Raw genomic sequence first — 18,055 nt, forward strand, 5'->3', positions numbered from 1 at the left:
TTTTGTTCCGTTGTGCTGCATAGAGGAGATCCTGGGAAGCCCAACAGTTCTAGGCTACACCACCGTGCAGCGACTGGCCGAAGTCCTATACTTCCTCATTGCCTTCTCCTGCCCATGTGTTATTGTGGCTCTCTTGTGGCATGGCAGCTCTTCACTCCTCAGGTCTGGTACCCATTACCCCCATCCCCCCATTCTCAGACTCAGCACCTCTTCCTTACCCTCCCTTCTCAGGTCCAGCATCCATTCCTCAACCATTTTCTTAAGTCCAACATCCCTTCCTCAACCATTTTCTTAAGTCCAACATCCATTCCACAACCCCCCTTCTCAGGTCTAGCACCCCCTTGCCCTCAACCTCTTATACTAATAAAGCTGCAAATAATACAATATTTATATTATTTTGTATACTTATTTAGTCAATAATTAAAAATTTTATGTTTATAGTTGAGCAAATTCATTGAAATGTTGTTAGTTTATTTATATTTTCTTTCAGTTTGATTTGGGAGTTGAGAGAAAGTGGCAGAGGTACCGAAGGCAGGGAATGGGGAGGGTTCTGTATGATGGTGTTACCGGCGGTGATCAATTCTTCATTCTGTGGGCTCTGGTACATCAGAGAATTCTGCCGATTCAACACCGCGGCCTCTCTACAGGCAAGCCTTGATAGCCTGATTATTCTTTAGATATTCTTAATTATATGGTTGTCTTTGTTATTAATGGAATCTCTTGTATACCGCCTGGTTTAATGATGTACTTCATTTTGGTAATGATAGTCACCTGTATACCACCGGGGTTAATCATCCAATATCCTCTGATTATCACGTATGAAACTTTACTCATTTTCGGTTGCAATCTGTCTCATTTGAACAGGTGATGTTCACAGTGGCCTTCGCGTGGACGCAAGTGATAACAGTGTTGCCTCTTCTTCTTCAACTGCTTCTCACCTGTCGTCTTACTGCTCGCCTTGAAGCCCTGACCTGTAACCTCTCTCACACCCTCACAACTCTCAGTCAGTCCACTTCTATCCACCTTCCTCTGTACCATCCTCGAGGGACTCAGATCACTTCAAATCACATTTTTCACAGTTATTCGACTCCAGGACGTCTTCTTCCCTCGTCCTATTCTTATTCCCCGAACTTCTCACCACTACCTGAACCTCAGCACAGCCATACCCACCTCCTTACTGCCTCCAAGATCCGGGATATCCAAGACACCGCCAAGAAGAGTCCAGAAACCATCCCCGGAGTAGAGAAGAGAGGAGATAGCGGAGCCTGTCACCTGCAGGAGTTCGCCAACGAGCACCAGCACTTACGGGAGGTATTCAATCGACTGTGTGACGTTCTGGGCCCTACCATCCTCCTCTCCCATGTTCTTCTGGTCTACACAGTGATCATGGGCATATTCACCTTCGTCTTCAGCTTCAAGGTTTGCTCCTTTTATGTTATTGTTATAATGATCATAATCGTAAGTTTACTGTCATTGTTACTTAGAAAAATAACGTGTTGGTACCTGAAAAACGTGCGACAAACCGTTAGATTAGATCGTTGAGTTAGATGATTTAGGTGTATTTACAGAAAAGCTGGAAGTGAACGAAGGTTGTCTCGATTCATAGCTTCAAGTATGATCAGGTTAAAAACATACAAAATACAGCCCATCCTCATTACAGTCCGCCCTTATCAAAGGCCAAAATTGGTTACATGCAGGCGCCAAACCCTCTGTTTATGAATAAAAAAAAAAGGTTTATACACGACTCACAACTGATGACGTTTGAACATTTCTCGAGCAGTGCTTTGCTGACAACTTCTGTTCGAATCTCAGCTCTGTAAATGTCTCACCCACGTACTACAAATAAAACCAAGTTTATGAATGTCATTTATGAAATGATAAACACTGTGTTTTTTGTTTGTAGTGTCTGTACGTACATTTTTTCATCTAAATATGGCTGCTAGGTATTTATTTATTTATTTATATACAAGAAGGTACATTGGGTTTGTGAGAATACATAGCATAGTATTTACAATCTTGTAAAGTCACTAGTACGCGCAGCATTTCGGGCAGGTCCTTAATCTAACAGATAATTTTTAATAGGTAAATTCTAGCAGAATTAATAAAATGATAACAAATACATTGCAGGTAAAGTGCTAATTCCCGAACCCCACCAACCAGCTGTACGTCGCCTAATGAGATGATTCCCTTCCTTACTATCATCCACTTTTGAATCTATTTATTGAATTACCATTTTCCATCTCTCCCCATTTTGTCCATTCCATTTGCTCACGTCTCTTATGCAAAACAAGTTCTTTTTAACATCACTGTGTTTCATCTACACCTAAAATTTTCATCCAGTCTCCTTGTTACTCCCCTCCTAACTCATAACACAATTTTAAACGGAAATGTGATAAAAACGAACGAACAGTAGTTGCATTAAACTATGAAATGTTCAAAAGTTCGATCCTGCAAAGCACATCTAGATGAAAACGCATACAAGGATCATAAGATTACCATCCATTTTCCCTTGGTCCCTGCAGCACCTGCTGAATAACGACCTGGCCCTTCTGGTGGGCATCGTTCTTTCTTGCCTGGTCACCCCTGCTGCCCTCTACCTGTCGGGGGCCAGAGCCGACCGCCTTACAGATCAAGTGAGTCTGAATTGAAATTGAAATAAGTTTATTGAGGTAAAATACACACAGAGGGATGAGGTAGCTCAAGCTATTCTCACCCCGTTCAGTACATCGTGTTAATACATACATAGACACACATCACAAGCAATAAACATATTACCGAACATTCTGAGAGATAAACGTCTACATTTCCTAACAGTCTGTACTTGTACATGTTTGATCTGCCTGCACCAGTACGCTCTGACTATACCTGTATGTTCTTCCTCTATCTGTATGTTCTTCCTTTACCTGTTTAATCAATATATATCATTCTTCGAATTCATTTTATATGACATTTATTTTTTTAATAGTCAATTTTGCAATTACACTGGTCAAATTAACCTATGGAGCGTTTCCTCTATATTCAACATTACTAACTCAGGTTACTACTCCACATGCACGATAGATTACTTATATACAGACTAAGGCTTGTGTTTTAGATATCACTAAAGAAGAATGTTATCGCTGCATCATTTATGAAAGATTATCTAATATAACACTAACTACCCAACAGGCGAGTGCCCACCTTCCCTTGCTAGTGAGATTTCATCACTTAAGACAGGACCACAGAAGCTTTTCACAGGTAACAAAAATATTGAATGATTTATTCCTTAATTTAGGGAAACATATTATTGAGAGAACAGTTCTAATGTGAAGAAAATGTACAATATAAGAATACATGGGGACCGAATTACAGGCGTCATGCTCAGTGAGGAGTGTGAGAGTTGAAATTGAAACTGAAATAAGTTTATTGAGGTAAAATACACACAAAGGGATGAGGTAGCTCAAGCTATTCTCACCCCGTTCAGTACATCGTGTTAATACATACATAGACACACATCACAAACAATAAACATATTACCAAACATTCTGAGAGATAAACATATACATTTCCTGAGTGTGAGAGTTGGATACCGAAAGTAAACAAAAACAAAAAACGCAAATTTAAAGTAGATACGCTTATAGATCAACTTCAAATATGTTTATTGAGACAAGGAAGAAATACATCTCAAAGGGATAGAGTAGCTTAGGCTATTTCTACCCCACTACGCGCATAGAAGCAAGCGTTAACCGGACGTAGAAGCCGTAGTGAATCGGTAATGAATCTGACATTTGCAGGAGGCTTGCAGAGGCGAAGCAGGTGTGGTGGGGGCAAGCACAGGACGACCCTGGGTGTTCACGGTGTGTGGGCTCTACACTGTGAACCGGGGCAACCTACCTGCTGTAAGTATTGCTTTCTAGTCAAGATTGTGTAACTTGCTTAGCTAAATGAATTGTGAGGTTCAGTCCCTGAGCCCATTATGTGCCTCTGTAACCCTTTCCACTACCGTCCACAAGATGGGTATGGGGGTGCATAATATATGAACTAAACTTAAACTAACTAGTCTATATGTAATATATATATGGAAAAGCACATAGAAAAGCATTATTTAAAAACAATAATAATTACCGTGTTTTCATAAGATATATAGAATTATAAGTAGCTAGTTCATTAATAATTCAGAATTAATTATGAATTTCAGATTGTTCAAGCCGTCACATCCTACTTGGTGATACTTCTTCAGTTCTACTTTTCAGAGCTGTATAAAGAGTATTGAGGACAGGGAGGGGGGGGGGAGGGATTATCAGGGGAAAGCACCAAGCCATTACGACTATACAGCACTTGGAAGGGGTCAGGATAAGGATTTGGGATGGGACGGGGGAAAGGAATGGTGCCCAACCACTTGGACGGTCAGGGATTGAACGTCGACCTGCATGAAGCGAGACCGTCGCTCTACCGTCCAGCCCAAGTTTAGTTAAACACTTCTACTCAAACTGGTTGAGTAGAAGTGCTAAACTAAATATTGCTTTTGTATGCAAAGTGCTAGAAATGATAGTCCACTATATCTGTACCCTGAAATACAAGTGAAATACAAGTAATACCATTCACTAAATTTGTTGTATTGTAATGAAATAATTCACATGCAAAACTGTTTTATTCTTATTTAGTAAAGAAGTTAATATGTTACTTTATTCATTTCACCTGCTGTAAGACGGAATCTAAGGCCCTACTTAAAAGCAAGATTGGAGAGAGAGGATTCATAGAACGATTCCATTACTCCAAAACAATAATGAACTAGTTTAGTTTAGGTAAATATTTGCTTAGCATCAGTAATTGCAGCCAATCACCTCAGTCACATATGACCCGACCTATGGGCTGTCATGGGTACTACAATTGAGATTATTTTGTCAACCTAATAAATTTCAAATACTGTACCTACTAAACAACCAATCCTATTCTTTGATTATATTATAAATACTTTATTATTATTATTATGGAAAGAAATTTATAATACAACTTTAAAAATCCATTGTGCATCTCACCCTTAACTACTGTATCTAACCATCTACTAAGACAACTACTCGGGAATAGGTTAAGTGCAGAACGCTAACAATTATCCCACAACTGAGTTAACTTTCATAACGTGAAAAGTTGAAAACCTCAAGACTAAAAACTCAGCAAACAAGACATGACAAGGCTGATTATTCTTCACGAGACCTTTAAATCACTAAACCACTTCTTAAAAAGATCCATTATAACTCATACGAGGGACTAGTAGAACTTTAAGTTCAACAAGCCACAATGTAGGAGAGTCAACAGATGCCTTAATTCCCATGGAGTTTCCTTCTCACCAGTTATAAATGCCATGCCAGTGCTTCAGCTCAAAAATACAGCTGGAAAATACTTAGGTATAACAGAAACTTTCAATAAGCAATTAACAGACTCGTCTCCAAATCGAAATCTGAAAATATGGCCTTCAGGTAAATTCTGGTAAAAATAAAAAAGCCTTCCTAACAAATCTGCTTAAGTTTCTGGATACACTAGCCAATTGCAGGAGAAAGATTCCCAGTCAACTCAGTGAATGGACATTAAGTTTATTTTTTAAATATCTTGCCAAAACGCTGTGCGCACTAGTGCCTTTAGGTATAGTATATACTTGCTCCATCTAAAAATCCAGCATTCTGCCTGTAACTCATTTTTTATGTATGTATTTTTCCCTAAATAAAATTGTCATTGTTATTGTCATACTCTAGAGTCCCGCCTCATGACTGACCAAATAATGAAGACATTATCCGCTATATATCACGCCATTAGTTAAATAATTGCAAGTTATATCTTATAAACATATCAATTATGAAAGTAGCTCACCATATATGCAATGCTATCTATCTATTAGGCTATCTGTTTTAATTTCGAGAATGCCTATTGAATTTAAAATAATTTTTAATTTAATCTTTGGCTGCAATATAATGCTCTAATTTCAGTTGGTAAACAGTTAACATACTGCCTTATTTATATATACTTTAATTATTAATTAGATATATTTTAGATAGATATATTTTACAAAAATATTAACTAGAAGAATTATAAATTATACAATAAATCACAGTTCGTTGTTAAAATTAAAATCTGCATTAAAATCCTAGGTTGAATCCGGATGTTATTGTGAAAACGAGAAATTTGGCGCGTATTTCCAGCTGATACTGTTTGTTTACCCTCGAAGTCAGCATTCCCGTGAATTCTATATACTTTCCCAGTTCTTAGCATGTAAAATGGTGCTTCAAAACTCTGGGAGGTTTCGATCTGACAAGTTCGAAAAGAACAAGGATGGAGATGCCAGGTGAGGGGTTGGGTGTCCCAGGGAATTGGTTGTAGCTCAGTATACTTAGTAGCTACAAGAATTTTGCCCCAAAAGTGTAACAATTATATGCTGTACTTACTATATTAACCTGCAATGTTAAATGGGATTCTTGTAATGTTATTTGTCTATTTGTACTCACTGAATTTGTGCGCCCCTTGAGGGACTTGAAGTAGAGGGGGGTAGAAATAGCCTAAGCTACTCTCTCTCTTTGAGATGTATTTCTTTCTTATCTCAATAAACATACTTGAACTTGAATTGAACTTGTAGCTCATACAATAGAGGTGAAAATCTGTAAGCGGATCAGGTTATGTCCCCATTTATTTCTCCCATTTCCATTTAACCACATTTTCTTTATATAGATTTTATATACACTATTTTGATTTGGGTTATTTTTTTCAATTCTGGATATTTTGTTGAGGTTTGGGACCAGTTGGAATTGTGCATGACAAAACTGCTAAAAGAAAATAACAGGCAAAATTAAAAATTGCAGCACAGAAGTGCTCAGGTAAATTAATTTATGAATACCACATAGACATTATTGGTCCTAAATAAACATGGAAGGTTTAAATTCAATTTTTCATGATAGCTATACCGTAATATAAAGATGAATGTTGATTAGGCTCAATCACAAACAAATTTTGTTTACACAATTATATTTCTAGTAACATATAGATTTTTAAAACTCTAGTCTTAGGAGTTTTTTTTTTTTTGTTTTTTGTATCTGTTCTATACAGTACCTATTTTATTTGTTTTGGGAACTTTACCTTACTCAATATTTCTTTCCAAATAAGTGTTAGTCTTTGGTGATTTATATTTACCCTTCCCTTATTTTTGCCCCCATGCAGTGGACAAGATGAGGGATCTGACAGACGTCTGCAGCAGAGTTTGGAAAATGATGCTAGTGATGCCAAATTTGGCTTCAGCCGTTACAAGGAGCCACAGGAGAGGGTGGGATGGCTCCTCAACATGCACCCTGTAAGCTGCCATAGGTTCTTTTCTAGACCTATTTAACCTCAGTGTTTTACACTGCTTTTGCATATTTTTTCCAGTTTGACAGTGCTGTTAAAAAGTTTTATATTACCCTATAGATATTACTTGAGGTGCTGTGTACAGTATTATAAAATCTTGTTATTGTGCCAGCTTTAGTATATTGTAGTGTCCATACCAATTATACAAGAAATATTTTATTTTATTTATTTATTTATATATATGTCAAGAGTTCTTACCTTCTTGTAAACCCACCAGAACTGTGTTTCGGGCAGGTCCTTGATCCTAATTTTTCCCTGGAATACGACCTGCCAAATTGTTTAACAACCAGGTACCCCATTCACTGCTGGATGAACCGACACTACAGTTAAGGATTGGTTCCCAGTGAATCCTCCTTGGCCGGGATAAAAACCTAGGCCAAAGTGCTCGCAAAGCGCCGGGCGAGTGCTTTACCACTGCACCACGGGGACTGTCTACAGTATTATTACTGTATCTTCATTACCCTTTCTCCCTCGTCGTGGTCACACACCCTCATCCAGATCTGACTCCTTAAATTACAGTACTTATAAGTGTGCGAAATTGGTCAGTGCCAAACAAAGTTGATTCTGTGGTGGAAGAGTGTGTAGTTCATTTGTTTTGAGATAGATGAAAAAAAGAGAAGGCATGTTAGAAAGAGAAGAGAAGTTTTGTTATTGCCAAAGTAATGCATCAGTTAGTTCATTTTTGTATTCATGTACAGGTATTATTAATTTAGTTTTTTAGGGGTAGGGTGGAAATCTAATGAATTATTTACTTTGATAAATTGTGCTACTGTGTTACATTTTATAGAGATCTATTTCTGATTTTAGACAGAAATTCTTAATGAAGACAAGCGACTTGTGAGTGCTGTTGACTACTACTTTATCCAAGAAGATGGATCCAGATTTAAGGTAAGCCAGTGGAGCCATTTTCTCCATTACAAGGTGGATGTAGGAAAAAGAGAGCAAAGTGCCAAAGTGATAGAATAAGAGTAAAATTTTATGTGATTTTGGAAATTGTGCCAGGTTCAAGATGAATGAATAGTTATAAGTTCATGGAAAGGGGATTAGAGTATTTTGGTAAGGTTGCAGTTTGGGCCCTTGAGTGGGTAGCAAAATTCTTAGGACAAGTTTTTTGTATTATGTCTTATGTGTTTGTTAACTCACAATAAAATGTGTACATAATTATGGGTATATTCATGTACAAATTTACAGTACAGTAGCTACCTAAGTGTAGTTACAGGATGAGAGCTATGCTTGTGGTAACCCATCTTCCCAGTACCAGTAAAAATTTCCAGTAACTTTCTCAGCACTACGACCCTGCAGGGGTGCTTGAAAATCCCCGTGCTGTATAGTATATCACCTTTGCCTAACAGCATGACTTGATTCCCAAGGACACAATGGTATCTTACATAAGGGAACAGACAAATGGGCTGCTCTGAAATAAACTTTTCACGTATACTGAATGCCTTCTATTTCTGTACTATTGCATCATATTTTCCTTTGAGGGATTCATTTCTACGTACCTTGATACAAAGCTGCATTTAATGTACAATTTGAAGTTTGTACAGTATAGTAAAATAACCTAACAATTTGTTCTTATTTACAGGTGTCTCTACCATATCGTCCTTATTTCTTTGTCATGACAAAGAAAGAAGTTATACAAGATGTGACTACTTTTTTGAGTAAAAAGTTCTCAGGACAATTAGCCAGTGTTGAAGTTGTCAGGAAAGAAGATTTGGATTTAGTAAGTTGTTCTGTACTGTTTGTTTTTGTTATTAGGTATTCCTCTTTGTCATGTTCTTATCCATATGTTTTTCTTCAAGGTTTCCATTTAATCCATGCAATATACTCAGAAAGCTTCATCATATTGAATTGTTCATTTGATACATCATGCTATTGTGATTTCTGTGTGTATATTGAACTGAACCCTATAACATTAATTGGATAGTGTGTTTTGTGGCAAATGTAAATTTTTCTTAATATAACAACAATAGCTGCCAGTAATGAGAAATAATTTTTTCAAATTGATAGGGGTCAGCCCCAACCGAACCACACACCTGTGTTCCTTGCACCTTATCTATAATTACCTAAATGTAGTTGCAAGATGGTGTAACTACACAAGCGGTGTCCCGTTTTCCAAATACTGTATTGTTATCATATGATGCTTTGAAATTGCTGATGGTTTTAGCATCCACCATTTTTTCACTTAAATTGTTCCAACTTTCTTTAACTCTGTTCTCGAAAAATAACTTTTCATGTGTGCTTGTGTGTGTGTGTGTTAAAAACTGGTTTAAGGCTTTCTTTCATCGTACATTTCAGGATAACCATCTTACTGGCTTGAAGCAGACATTACTGAAGCTGTCTTTTATGACTGTCAATGACTTGATCAAGGTAAGATATTAACACTTGCATTCTGATGACTCTAAAATGTGTCATCCTTTCTCTGACAGTAAGAGTTCACATGATGTTAAAATGTGTCATCGGACTGCTATTCATAAACATTAGTACATTCATCTCTGTTGCATATAATAATTCTGTTTTTAGAGCATTAATTTGTGAAAATTTGGACACCAACTTTAAATGATGACCATATACAGTAATCTGAAAATATATTATAAATATTTTTATCTGTATATTATTATTATTATTATTATTATTATTATTATTATTATTATTATTATTATTATTATTATTATTATTATTATTATTATTACAGGTATTAAGTACTGTAATGATATCTTCCCATATAATAACACAGGATAAAATCCCACACTTGTGTATTTGTGAAATTTAGGTACAGAAATTACACCAAGTCTTACGCACTCTACTAAGTGCTTTGTCAAGGTCTTAAGTATGTAGTTAGATCGAGGCTTACATCTCAACGTCTAAACTTAATTAGACGTCGAAATGTAAGTCTTGTCCTAACCACGCACTCAAACCTTGACAAAGCACTCAGTAGAGTGCATAAGACTTGGTGTAATTTCTTAACATATACTTCACAAATGCAATAGCATAACACATGTTATGCTATTATTATGACTTTGTTAGGTAAATAATGTACTGTTATGTTGTGTAAACTAATTCTACCACAAAAGGCACAAACATTTATTATTATTAATACAGATTTTTTTTTAATTTGAATTTGAATAGGTAGTGACTAAGTGTAAAGAACACTTAAGCTATTGCTTGTGGTAATTTTCCATCATGTTCCCATGACTTTTAATAGGTTTTCCAAGTTTTCATCTATACAGTTCATCATCCTCCGAATAGATTCATAAATAATGTCTTGCTTTGTTTTCTGATCTTCAGGTACGGCAATCAATTCAGTCAGCTGTTAAAAGGAGCAAAGAAGCAGCCAAGTCAAAGACAGTTTACTCAGAGATGTTTTCTGCTCAGTTTGTTGGAGAGTCAAGTGAAACTAACAGGCGCATGCAGGACCACATGGAAAATCTACTTGATATGAGGTAGTAGTAGGCCCCCCCCCCCCCCTGCAGTCTCAGGAGACTATCGAGTTGAGCTCTGATAGACAGTATTAATAACCGAGATATGAGGTAATGCTTCAGTTATTAATACTGTCAGTGAAATCAAAATAATCACATATTATTGTGTTTGCATAGAGCACTTTCTTTACAGTTCTCGAGTTCCTTAACCTAAAAATAAAGAAATGTAGAAATTTTTTAGACCATTAATTTTTGCTTCTCATTGTGACTTGCAACAAAAATTGTTCAATATGTCTTCACTGTCTGAATTGTCTTTTGCATACCTCTGCTACATTTATTCCTTAATTCATTGGTATTTAGTCTGATTGCTCCATTCATACATGCCTTGATTACTTTATCATAGACCGTTTGATTATATTCTTTTCATTCTTCCTTTGATTACTCCACTTATATTTCCTTTCATTACTCTAATCATACACCTTTTCATTACTCCAATCATACACCTCTTCATTACTCCACATACACCTTTTCATTACTCTAATCATACCCCCTATGATTGCTCCAATCATGTGTCCTTTGAGAACTCGAATCATGCACTCTTTCATTACTCCTCTCATACACACTGTGATTACTCCAGTTATAAAATCTTTGATTACTTCAATCGTATTCCCTTTGATTATCTTGAGGTTATCTTGAGATGATTTCAGGGCTTTAGTGTCCCCTCGGCCCGGTCCTCGACCAGGTCTCCACCCCCAGGAAGCAGCCCGTGACAGCTGACTAACACCCAGGTACCTATTTTACTGCTAGGTAACAGGGGCATAGGGTGAAAGAAACTTTGCCCGTTGTTTCTCACCGGTGCCTGGGATCGAACCCAGGATTACAAGTCCAGTGTGCTGTCCGCTCGGCCAACCGGTTCCCTTTGATTGTTCTGCTCGTATACCCCATTTGATGCAGGGTGATATGTTTTGGAAACTTTGCCTTGTATCAAATACATTTGTTCACCTAGTTGCCTGTAGGTACCTGTGAGTTAGTTTTCTGTTGTGGATTGTATCCTGGGGAATGGCCAGTTTGTAGGTTACATTTATTGCATTGTTGTACATCCAAATGATGCCATAAATGTGTTGTATTTATTGCAGGAGGGAGCATTAAATATTAATGATAAAATAGGTGTTGGGTAAAGAATGGAAAAAGTGAACTTTTGGAGTCTTCAGAATTTATTCCTAATTTTTTAAAATACTGTGCTTTAAATTTGATTTGCCACACTTATTGTGGGAATTTATCACCTGAGCTAATCGAGGGGCTTCCATTAGTGAGTCTTGTTTAGACGAGATTATTTTATATTTCTGAATGTGAGCCATGCACTCATGATTCAGACATCAATACATTTGTTACTTCTGTTAATTTCTTGTAACCAATTTCTTTCAGAGAATATGATGTCCCTTACCATGTTCGAGTTTCAATCGATTGTAAAATTTTTGTTGGCTTGTGGTACTCCGTCCGAGGTGGTGGAACGGGATCGCCAATTATTAGCCGACGGGAAGACCTGTTGGTGTGGCCGGATTGTATTGTCTTGGCTTACGATATTGAAACTACCAAGTTGCCACTTAAGTTTCCTGATGCAAATACTGACCAGATTATGATGATATCTTACATGATTGATGGCCAGGTAAGGAGAGTACAGGATTTATCACACAGGCAACATGTACTGTACTATATACTGTAGTTTGGATTTGAGTAAAGTTCAGAAGAATGTTGTATGGTATTGATATTTAAATATAGTCTCCAATTATAAGGGAAATATGATTTTGATTCTTTTATCATATGTTAGAGAGCATAAGAATTTTATGTTTTTGACTTTTACTTCTCTAGCAGAAGAATTTTGGTACCTCAGTCTTTGAATAAAAATAAGCTGTGCAGCTTCTGTATATTTCATATCTTTTTATGTATAAAGCACTAAGTTAATGTTTTTATTCTTGCTCCTAATTCAACCCATCTTCCAATAACAATCACAATTTGTGATAGGATGAAGGTAAAGTAAAAACATTTTTAATTGTGGCTGTGTATATTATAAATATTGCAATACTGTATACAATTGTTAGGTTCATACAAGGTCAATATTGCATGGGATGGAGGAAGGTGCAAATGAGATAGGATAATACATCTGGCTGGCAGTAGAGGATGGGTGACCTAAATGACATGGGATAATATTTTTAACTGACTGGGAACAGAAGGGGATAATCAAAACTAAATTTTATTATGCAGTACAGAACTTGATTTTATTATACAGTACAGTATAATAAGTTGTTGAGAACAAAGGGTGATCAAAACAGAAGGGGATAATCAGAACTAAATTTTACTATGCAGTACAGAACTTGATTTTATTATGCAGTATAGAACTTGATTTTATTATGCAGTACAGAACTTGATTTTATTATGCAGTACAGAACTTGATTTTATTATGCAGTATAGAACTTGATTTTATTATGCAGTACAGAACTTGATTTTATTATGCAGTACAGTATAATAAGTTGTTGAGAACAAAGGGTGGGGTAATCAAAATTATGCACATATAGCCTTGAATGTTGTACCTGCATTTACATATTTTTTTAATTTGTGTTTAAATTAGGAAAATGCTGTGTAGAGCTGTTTTTCATGTATGTATTTTAATAGCAGTCAAGTTCAAGTAGACATCCTACAGTTTTTATCACAATTAAATGTCATGCTGGCATGCTTTACTCATTAAGAATATGCTTGCTAAATTTTTGGTGCATGTGTAATGCCTGAGAGCTGTGAGGACAAGCACACATTGTGAAGAGGACATTTTTATTATTTTCAGTGTATTTAGATAACTTTTTTTATAATATAGTGCCACTTTTTTAATTTTAGGGTTACCTCATAACTAACCGAGAGATTGTCAGTGAAGATGTTGAAGATTTTGAATACACCCCTCGACCAGAGTTTGAAGGACCCTTCATGGTTTTCAATGAAGCTAATGAAATGGCGCTCATTCAAAGATTCTTTGATCACATCTTAGAGGTAAGTTAAGTAAATACAAAAGATATTACATAACTCTAGCATACAGTTATTATGTTAATGGGTGTTAGTCAGCTGTCACTGGCTGCTTCCTGGGGGTGGAGGCCTGGTCGAGGACCGGGCCGCGGGGACACTAAAGCCCCGAAATCATCTCAAGATAAGAATATCTCAAGAAGAAGATACAGTGTCATCTTGTTCCAATGGAACCCAGTCTGGCAGAAAATTGGATGTGACACAGGATTTGGTTCCAGTTTTTTAAAACACTTGCAACAGATATCATTGTGATGAAATGAAACACCTGTTCTCTTGCACTGGATCACACTTGAGATAGGTTTATAGAAACATTTGAAAAATACATTAAATTTATCAATACTAATTGATGGATGTACTATTACAAAATTTATTGTTACATCTATAAACAAGATGACCTGTTTAATCACGTTCCTGCATAATTTCGTAGAAAGGCTTAACCCAAAATGTGCTTTGAAGTTGAAAGGTCAACGAACATGAACAAATCCACAAGGGCCGTGACGAGGATTCGAACCTGCGTCCGGGAGCATCCCAGACACTGCCTTAATCGACTGAGCTACGACAGGGTTAAAAGGGTTGAAACCGAAGTGCTACTGAACTTACTGGATAATGAAATGGCGCTCATTCAAAGATTCTTTGATCACATATTAGAGGTCGAATCCTCGTCACGGCCCTTGTGGATTTGATCATTTGATGCATTATGTTAGTGTGATCTCTGTGTGTGGTCAATGAACATGTTTTGAATAAAAGACTGTGGTGGATTTCATTTTGAGAAGACAGTTTAACTCAGTGGAGGCTGAAGTTTTGCTTGTCATTATAAGTATTTTTCTGATATATGGGTGTTTGGTAAATGTTTATTTAAATGTTTGGTAAAAATAATGCCATTTATTGTCTGGCAACTTTGACAAAACCAACTTGCAGTATTATGGGATCAAATTAACACCTAAAATGTCAGGAACTCTACAAATTCAACAATTACAAAAATTTATTCATATGTCTTTAGTGCATTTATAGTTGGGTTCGTATACATAAGTTTACTGTGAATTATTTACCTAAGAGAAAGTCTTAAAAAATGATAACATGAATATTTGATGATAATACAATTTAATACAATTTTGTATATGAGAATACATATAAACTAATCATTTAATGACTTTGTACAAAAAATTTGCACACCCTCATTTTTGCTCTCATTTGGCAGATTCTAGGCCTAACCCAAATCAAATTCACTCCCAACACACAGTTCATGCAACATAAATCTGACTTCCATAGGAGTCAAAAGGCCTGTCAGTAATCCATCTCTTTGTAACAGTAGTTCCTTCAAATTTCCAATTATGCAGTTGGGGTCCTGCTTTCGCTGCTGACTAGGTGTTTTGTTTTATCCTGTATACCTGCCACAACATTATATACATATCACTCATTTTCAAGTTGTATTTCCTGACAATTAAGTATATATTTCTGGAAAAGTTGGAGTGGCCAATGACAAGCAGGTGCCTGAAAAAGGAATCAGGTTTGCTAGATGGATGATTCCCATCAGACAAAAGGATATCATTTGTTTGTGAACAGTTACTTTTTTTTTTTTTTTTTTTTTTGAGATATATACAAGAGTTGTTACATTCTTGTACAGCCACTAGTACGCGTAGCGTTTCGGGCAGGTCCCTGGAATACGATCCCTGCCGCGAAGAATCGTTTTTTCATCCAAGTACACATTTTACTGTTGCGTTAAACAGAGGCTACAGTTAAGGAATTGCGCCCAGTAAATCCTCCCCGGCCAGGATACGAACCCATGACATAGCGCTCGCGGAACGCCAGGCGAGTGTCTTACCACTACACCACGGAGACTGTAAATTCAAGTATCAAGACCCATACTTCAAGTATGGGTCTGGACATCAGGCCTAATATGAGATTGCAATGAGTGCAATTGCAGTGACTACTTTCTCAACCATTACAGGTGTTAAAGATTAGGGGCAGGGTGCATGCATGCAGGTCTCTCATACAGCTGTAGTTAAATCAATTTCAATCTTACCTGTATTATATCTTGCACTGTTGTCCAATGTGGAATATTTCTTTTAAAACATTACTTATATTATTGGGCCCAGAGGCATTGTCCATGACATTTGTTACCCTTCTTCATGAACTTTTTATTTTTCTAATTTCACCCCAAAATTCTTAAAACATTTCTCTAGAAAGGTTATCAGCAGCTTCTGATCTTACAATGTTATCTATATTACTATACTAACATGCTGAAATATGAAAGATTTCTTAAAACAAAAAACAACTAAAATAACTTTTTCCCCATATTTATGGGATGTTTATGAAATTTAAATGAAAATTTCAGTTTCATTTCATGTATTTTATAAAAATACTTTATAAACTACCTTACTTTATTGCTTCCTAAAGCACGATTCTACAAACCTCTTGTTAGAATTTGGTGCAGTCACAAGTTGAGATTGTGTGTTGACAGTTTGGGGATCTTTTCAGACTGGTCCTGTCTAGTCATTCTTGTGGTAGGGAGACACTGGAGAACACCTGAGCTCACCAAGAATGCAGAGAGAAAGTTGCTTTACATTAACCTAAAAATCCTCTCCAGACCAAACTTTTAACATCAAAATACTAGCACTGACACTACATGAAACTACTTTAGATCAGTCTTCCTACATTTTATCTTGATAAGTCTTGCAGGTTATATCAGTAGGTATATAGACCATAGACCAGAAATTTCCAATGAGTAGCTTCTGTTATCCTCAGGAACTTGTACATGCCATGTTAATGAATGCTTCTTCAGTGTTCTTATTTGATAACCAATTCCCATTAGATTTTTATATGCCCTGTAATGTATAATACTGTATTTTAAATTACTAGTTAAAATAAGACTGCTGCATTGTAATTGTGTAACATTAGTTGCAGGTTTTTGTCTTTCTATTAATGAGAAATTTAAGGTTCTTGATATTCTCTTTGTTTTTAATTAAAGCCATTAATATTTTTCACTGATGAGTCACTTACTCTCTATTTTAAAAAGGTTTTATTTGTTAAATAACATATTTTTCAGTTACTCTTTTGATCTAATTTAAAGTATTCCATGAAAGGTTTTCTCACACAAGGGCAATGATATATCACTGCTGTCTAGGTTATGGTGATAAGCTACTATGTTAATAAAGTATTGGTAATAATGTCTTGGAACACTAATGTGAAAGTAAAAAAGTTTCATTATGAATTGTTTTCTCTCCAGGTGAAACCTCATATCTTTGTCACATACAATGGAGACTTTTTTGATTGGCCATTTGTGGAGGCACGTGCAGCATTCCACAATTTAGACATGTTCCGTGAGATTGGCTTCTCCAAAAATCGGGAAGGAGTGTACTTCTCTCGTCCCTGCATTCACATGGACTGCTTGTGGTTGGTCTGATATTTTGATGTGTGAACTTGAATCATCACATTTTATTGCAAAATTCTTAGTTTACATTTTATTGAATTGTAGTGTTCTTCTGTAATAATGTTTGTAACTGGTGCGAAATATACTTTTTGTTTATATGTCGTTTATGTTTTATCTACAGTTGGGTGAAGCGAGATTCTTACCTACCTGTAGGATCACAGAATTTGAAGGCTGTGGCCAAAGCCAAGTTGCGATATGATCCTGTGGAGCTTGACCCAGAAGATATGTGCCCTCTTGCAGCAGAACAGCCGCAGGTTAGCAGGTTCTATGTTTACAGTAGTTTTATATTTAGCCGAATGACATGACACTTTATGTATATTGTAACATATTACTGTAGTTGATATATTTCTCTATGTTTTACACCCGTATCATCCCATAGAGGTCGGAGTAAGGAAAGCGAGATTCGGTATATATGTTGTTTGATATGTTTACTTTCCTCAACACGAAAGCATTGCACAAAGTGTGTCATTACTAATTATCACATCTGTTGCGTATTACTGATTATTTAAATTATGTTTTAGATCTTGGCGAATTATTCGGTATCAGATGCTGTGGCCACATATTACCTGTATATGAAATACGTCCACCCATTCATCCTTGCTCTCTGCACTATTATTCCCATGGAACCAGATGAGGTAAGGATACAAATATATTAGTATATTATTATTGTATAATATTTAATTCATAGATTATTTCTATTTATTGAAAGTGTTATATTTCTTATATTTTGTAGTCACTACTGTTAGTACTGAAATTAGGTCTTACAGGCATCATG

The 18,055-nt window shown here is 36.2% G+C and overlaps 2 protein-coding genes across 2 annotated transcripts in view; both read left to right on the forward strand.

The window, feature by feature from the left end:
- The window catches only part of Gr43a (Gustatory receptor 43a), a 41,291-nt gene extending 36,631 nt beyond the window's left edge, over positions 1–4,660 (forward strand). Inside the window, exons 5-11 of the mRNA XM_045759403.2 lie at positions 24–162; positions 491–647; positions 865–1,419; positions 2,523–2,633; positions 3,169–3,237; positions 3,774–3,878; positions 4,178–4,660. Of these exons, the coding sequence (XP_045615359.1) occupies positions 24–162; positions 491–647; positions 865–1,419; positions 2,523–2,633; positions 3,169–3,237; positions 3,774–3,878; positions 4,178–4,252 (1,211 nt within the window). The 3' untranslated portion in view covers positions 4,253–4,660. The remainder of the gene's footprint in view (positions 1–23; positions 163–490; positions 648–864; positions 1,420–2,522; positions 2,634–3,168; positions 3,238–3,773; positions 3,879–4,177) is intronic.
- A 1,495-nt stretch (positions 4,661–6,155) lies between these two features.
- PolE1 (DNA polymerase epsilon catalytic subunit 1) overlaps positions 6,156–18,055 on the forward strand; it is a 32,130-nt gene continuing 20,230 nt past the window's right edge. The window contains exons 1-11 of the mRNA XM_045759396.2: positions 6,156–6,316; positions 7,183–7,312; positions 8,173–8,253; positions 8,951–9,088; positions 9,664–9,735; positions 10,654–10,808; positions 12,210–12,450; positions 13,671–13,820; positions 17,077–17,243; positions 17,402–17,534; positions 17,802–17,915. Coding sequence (XP_045615352.1) covers positions 6,249–6,316; positions 7,183–7,312; positions 8,173–8,253; positions 8,951–9,088; positions 9,664–9,735; positions 10,654–10,808; positions 12,210–12,450; positions 13,671–13,820; positions 17,077–17,243; positions 17,402–17,534; positions 17,802–17,915 — 1,449 coding nt within the window. The 5' untranslated portion in view covers positions 6,156–6,248. The remainder of the gene's footprint in view (positions 6,317–7,182; positions 7,313–8,172; positions 8,254–8,950; positions 9,089–9,663; positions 9,736–10,653; positions 10,809–12,209; positions 12,451–13,670; positions 13,821–17,076; positions 17,244–17,401; positions 17,535–17,801; positions 17,916–18,055) is intronic.

The sequence above is a fragment of the Procambarus clarkii genome, chromosome 83 (assembly GCF_040958095.1).
Source record: "Procambarus clarkii isolate CNS0578487 chromosome 83, FALCON_Pclarkii_2.0, whole genome shotgun sequence".
NCBI classification, from domain to species: Eukaryota; Metazoa; Arthropoda; class Malacostraca; order Decapoda; family Cambaridae; genus Procambarus; species Procambarus clarkii.